The sequence below is a fragment of the Myotis lucifugus genome, unplaced genomic scaffold (assembly GCF_000147115.1).
Source record: "Myotis lucifugus unplaced genomic scaffold, Myoluc2.0 scaffold_329, whole genome shotgun sequence".
In the NCBI taxonomy this organism is placed as follows: domain Eukaryota; kingdom Metazoa; phylum Chordata; class Mammalia; order Chiroptera; family Vespertilionidae; genus Myotis; species Myotis lucifugus.
In genome coordinates this window covers 545,088-550,503 of record NW_005871377.1, presented here as the reverse complement: position 1 = coordinate 550,503, position 5,416 = coordinate 545,088, and the positions used below count along the sequence as shown (strand labels likewise).

General features: G+C 60.9%; 2 protein-coding genes across 2 annotated transcripts in view; one reads left to right on the top strand and one right to left on the bottom strand.

The window, feature by feature from the left end:
• Positions 1-1,822, top strand: part of PGAP3 (post-GPI attachment to proteins 3) — an 11,934-nt gene extending 10,112 nt beyond the window's left edge. Inside the window, 6 exon segments of the mRNA XM_014466217.2 lie at positions 45-56; positions 58-99; positions 101-108; positions 281-417; positions 631-835; positions 1,002-1,822. Coding sequence (XP_014321703.1) covers positions 45-56; positions 58-99; positions 101-108; positions 281-417; positions 631-835; positions 1,002-1,053 — 456 coding nt within the window. The 3' untranslated portion in view covers positions 1,054-1,822.
• A 1,682-nt stretch (positions 1,823-3,504) lies between these two features.
• On the bottom strand, positions 3,505-5,410 carry PNMT (phenylethanolamine N-methyltransferase). Its single transcript, XM_006100836.3, has 3 exons — positions 5,257-5,410; positions 4,153-4,360; positions 3,505-4,033 (listed from the first exon to the last, which is right to left on the bottom strand). The coding sequence occupies exons 2-3, from the start codon at positions 4,266-4,268 to the stop codon at positions 3,592-3,594; spliced, it is 558 nt and encodes a 185-aa protein (XP_006100898.3). The 5' UTR covers positions 4,269-4,360; positions 5,257-5,410; the 3' UTR covers positions 3,505-3,591.
• Positions 5,411-5,416: the final 6 nt, after the last annotated feature.

The following is a 5,416-nucleotide window of genomic DNA, read 5'->3' as shown; positions in this document are numbered from 1 at the left end:
CTGCTCCCCCTACCACCGGCGCTCACCAGCTCTACTGTCCTCAGAAAATCGACTACCTTCTGTGCCTCCACCGTCATCCTGCACTCCATCTATCTGTGCCTGTGTCAGGTGAGCCCACGTGCCTGCGGGCCAGGCCCGGGGAGGGTTGGAGGCCTGCCAGCTGGCCTGTTGGTGGGGGAGCGGGGCAGTGGCTTCCAGGTACGGATGTTGGGGTGAGGCGATGCCTCCGGGAATGCACTGGGGACGGGCCACCCTCTGAGCAGCTCTGGATGGTGGGCAGGACTGTGGGGCTGCAGCGCCCAACTGTGGCCAGTGCCTTTCGGGCCCTCCTGCTGCTCATGCTGACGGCGCACGTCTCCTACCTGAGCCTCGTCCGCTTTGACTATGGCTACAACCTGGCGGCCAACGTGGCCATTGGTGAGGCAGGGCTGGGGCCCCGGGGGTGGGACAGCTGCAGAACTGCTGGCGTGGGGGGAGGAGTTGGTGCTGTTCCTAGAGAAGGAGGTTCTAAGAGAGCCTTGGGTGGGGGAAGGGAGAAGATTTGGGGTAGAAGAGGGGAGACGGGGCAGGGGGGCTGGGGGGCGGGGGGTGGAGGAGGTCCAGGGCCTGAGCCTCTGCCCCCACCCCCAGGCCTGGTGAACGTGGTGTGGTGGCTGGCCTGGTGCTGGTGGAACCGGCAGCAGCTGCCTCACGTGCGCAAGTGCATGGTGGTGGTCCTGCTGCTGCAGGGGCTGTCCCTGCTCGAGCTGCTGGACTTCCCGCCCCTCTTCTGGGTCCTGGATGCCCACGCCATCTGGCACATCAGCACCATCCCCGTCCACGTCCTCTTTTTCAGGTGAGTGCCCGCTGCCCAGGGCTCGCCTTCCCCGTGCCCTTCCTCAACGCTCAGGGGAGACAGTTCTCTGTTGCTTCGCCCCCTGCGGTTTGCCTGCACTCACCCCGCCCCGCCACCAGGGGGCGCCCCGGGTCTGGGCTTCAGTGGCTCCTTCCTCTGCTCACAGCTTCCTGGAAGAGGACAGCCTGTACCTGCTGAAGGAATCGAAGCTGGACTGAAGGCCCGGGAGCGAGTCTGCCCTCGTGGGGACTCTGCCCCCTCCCTGCTGGCTCCTCTTCTCCCCAGCCCTTGCGATGATTTATTTTTTGAACTTAGACTTGAAGGGTGTGGGCCCAGAATCATGTAATAGGCCCACCACCTGGCTCACCCCCACATGGTCCTCACAGGCACGTGTTGGGGCCTGGCCTCTGGGCATCTGGGGTTAGAGGATGGGCGGCCCCTCTGGTTCCTGAACTGAACTGTGTTCTCAGCTCCGCCAAGAGGAGAGCGGCCTCTGCTTTCCCGTCAGCCAGCCACCTCCTCACCTCCCCTCTCCGCCTGCTGGTTGCCAGAGACCTCTGTCCAGCCGGGAGACCAGCTGCCAGGCCGTCTTGGATGCAGTGGGATTTCCTCCTGTTACCCCTGTGCCCTCCTCCAGGGACCACTAGGTGGCACTAGACGCTTGCTCTTTGGCTGCCCTTGTTTCCAGGCCCAATGCATTCCACTCCAAGGGGTCTTGAGAGACCATGCAGTTGGGACTGGTGGGCACAGGCCTGGGGTGTGCGGGATGCTGGGTGGGACAGTATGTGTGAACCCTGGCCTGGTGCAGTGTGGAGGCGTGGGGGTGGGTGTGAGTGGCTTTAACGTGTGTTGTTAAGCCCTGGCCGGGGCTTCAAGCTCCGTTGGTTAAAGCGTCATCCCGATGTGCCAAAGTTGTGGGTTTGACCCCCGGTCAGGACATATACAAGAACCAACCAATGAACGTATAAATAAATGGAACAACAAATCAATGTTTCTCTCTCTCTCTCTCTCTCTCTCTCTCTCTCTCTCTCTCTTCCTCTCTAAAATCAATAAAAATTTCAAAATAAATCAAGTGTGTGTGTTGGGGGAGCAGGCAGGTTACTGTGGGTTAGGGGAATATACGTGGACTGGGTGTGAGTGCAGGGGATGTGCCACAGTGAGGGGAGGTTGGAGCAGCGTGAGGGGATTCAGTCACCGTCAATAACCATTTATTGAGCACCAACTCTGCACAAAGCCCCAAGATCTGGCTGGGGGTGTGGGTGTCCAGGCTGTGTGTGTTGGTGGATGTGTTTGCCTGGGGCCCCCCTCCCTTTGCAAATCACAAAAGGGCCCCCACACAACTCCAGATCACCCTCCAGAACCAGAACCAGCCCTTTGGAAGGCAGAGGGAGGAGGGAAGTGGGGATCCTCTGGGCCCCTCCAGCCTCCCTGTCTCCCCCCCACCCTGGTGCCAGGCCTGCTGAGCCCTTTTGCCAGAGCCCTGACCCTCAGCAGGGGGAGAGGCAATCTGAGGCTGGCCGGCCCAGGCCATACTCTGCCTGCACCCTGGCAAAGGTGCTCCCCGCTAGTCGCTGGCAGTCCCATCCATTCCTGCCCCCAAGGATAGAATGTGCAGCTCCAGAAACTTCCATTCGAAGGCAGTCTCTCTGATTGGCCCAGGAGCAGGACTCCTTGTCCTGTGTGTGTTTCCCGAGCTCACCTATGGATTCTGGCTCTTCCCCTGCCGCCTGTCTCTCCTGGGGGCAGGGGGACTCTGCTAGGACTCCAACTGCAGGGACGTGGCCATGTTTATTTTGATCCTGAGAAGTATTTTAAGGTCGGAGGGTAGCAGGGACTTGCTTAATAAACCAATGTTCAGCCTCACCTGCCCTTATTCAGCTCGTGTGAGAGTAGGATGGGCTGGAGCAGTGGTTCCCAACCTTCTGGCCCTTTAAATACAGTTCCTCATGTTGTGACCCCAACCATAAAATTATTTTCGTTGCTACTTCATCACTGTGATGTTGCTACTGTTATGAATCGTAATGTAAATATCTGATATGCAGGATGGTCTTAGGCGACCCCTGTGAAAGGGTCGTTCGACCGCCAAAGGGGTCGCGACCCACAGGTTGAGAACCGCTGGGCGGGAGGGAAGGAGGAAACAGTGCTGGCTGGAGGCAGCGGACAGGTGGGGTCTCTGCTGAGGTATGTGGGGGTGGGGATGGCAGGGACCAGACACAGCAACAGCAGAGCCACAGAGCCCCGGCCCAGCTGTGGGGGAGCCGGCGGAGGGAGCTGGTGCTTGTTCTTCCTCTCACTTCCCAGGGTCTTGGTTTGTGCCTGGATTGTAACCCTGCCCCTTGCAAGTTCCACTTCAGTCTCCTCATTCCCCCTCCCCTCTGGTCTGAGCCATCGGGATTGTCACCTGCCAACAGGATAACAGGACCTGCCGCTGAGTGTGAGAACCAGTGACTAGCAGGTGCCTGGCCCACAGCAGATGCTGACGGAGGTCCCTCGGACTAAGCCTTCCTTAGTTTGGGGAAATGAATGATACAGAAATCTGTGTGTCTCTACATGGAAGCTTCCGGGGGGAAAAGGCCAGGGTGGGTGCCTCCCACACCCCCCGCAACACAAGAGAGAGCTCTGGGCCCTTGCTGCTTCCCAGGAGAGCCGCAGACAGCACTGACACGCAGTAGGACAGACATTTCTTTATTAGGTGCCGCCTCAGGTAATAGGGAATCTGAGGGCTGAGGGCTGCCGGCACTGGGTGCACGGGGGCCTCACACCCCGACCTTCTTCTGGGCCCAGGCAAAGAAGATGCCCTTGACATCGTCTACGCCTGTTCGAAGATAGGCAGGCATGGTGTAGGTGCGTAGGTCCCGCACCTTGTAGCCGCTACGCACCAGGGCCTCCCTCACCTCCTCCTCACACAGGGGCACCACCGCTAGCCGGGCCTCCCCAGCCAGGTACCAGGACTCCTCCAGGGCCCCGATGAGGAGGAGGTGCCCCCCAGGCCTGAGCAGAGTAGTGATGTGGTCCAGGGCCCGCTGGAAGCTGGCAAGGTCAGGGCTCACCGCCTCCAGGCAGAAGGTAGAGACCAGGGCATCGGCAGGCAGGGGCGCCAGGCTCCCAGCGCCCAGGGGCTGGGGCTGGTGCACATCGATGGGGAGGACCCGCTTCACCCTCACTCGCAGCTGGCGCTCCTTCTCCTGCCATGACTCACTGCAGGGACACAGGGTATCATCCGGGCTCGGCTAGGACGCCCCAGGCTCAGTCCTCTGTTGCCCTCCCCGCACACTCTCTGGGCAGCCCCTGCCAGACCCTCGTGCCCTAGCCCTTACCCTTTGTCCTCAATGAGGCAGACGTGCCGGCTGTACCCGCTCCAATCGAAGGCCCCAGGCTCCTCCCGCAGCCAGAGCCCCAGCTCCTGGCGGTTCACCTCCAGGAAGTCTGTCATGGTGATGTCCTCGAAGTGGGCGCAGGCGCTGAGCAGCTGGTACACGGTGGGGCCTGAACCAATGTCGATGAGGGTGTGTCCAGACACCTCACGAGGGTGTGTCCAGACACCTCACCTGGATGGGGCAGAGGAAGAGGTCCTGGTGCCTGCCTGGCCCTGCTCCTCCCTCCCTCTCTTCCTTCTTCCTCTGTGTGTCTCTATCTGGAAAAAGCATTGGCTGTGGAGTAGGACTAACCAGAGTCCTAAAAACGTACCGTGAAAAAGGAGCTTAACTGTACAAGTGTACCTGTGGAGAGCGGCTACGGCGTTTGGACAGGTTCAAGCCTCGGACTAAAGAGAGGGCACCGTCCTCTCCTGGCAAAGCCACGTGCAAGTCCCAGCTTGGAGGGCAAAGCCCTCCCAGCACCATTATAGCCAAAGGCTATTGTAAGCTTGACCTTATGGTCCGAACCTGTGGTCCCAGGTGCGAGAGGTGCAGCCAGTGCTGCCAAAACAAAGCTTGATAGAGTTCAGGTGCAAGTAATTGAGTGCATTCGAAACCCGCGAGAACATTGTAAACACGCCCTTACTTTGCCGCGTGGAATCTGCTATAAAATAAAGGCCGGCTTGCAGGCCGCGGCTGTCTCTCCATCAGAGAGCAGCGCCCCACCCAGACCCAGCTTTCTCCTCTTGTCTGTCTTCTCCATCCTTCACCGCCCCCCTCAGGTTCACCCCTGACCGTGCTGGACACGGCTCAGTACCTACCTCCCGGGGGGACTGAGTGGGGTGCGGGCCTTCTCTCCCCAATCTCTGTCTATTTCTCCGTCCGTCCTGCTCTCTCTCCCGCACCGCCCACCTCCCCTCCCACCCCTGTGCCCGGGTGGGTCTCTCTCCGGTCGCCCCTCTTCCTCTTCTATTTTCACCTCTGAACTCCCTGCTCCTGGGTGCGCACTGGCTCTCCCACGCGCCCCTCGCCGCCTGCGGGCTCCTGGTCCCGGGCCCCGCGCACCTGTGGCGAAGGTCTGCGCCAGGCAGCGCAGCTTCCAGGGCCCCACGCCGTCGGCGGCTCTCAGGTCCCCCCGCGGGGGCGCGTAGTTGTTGCGGAGGTAGGCGCCCGGCTCGAACGCGCTGGTAGGCCGCCGCCACCTCCGCGAGCCCCGGGTGCGAGT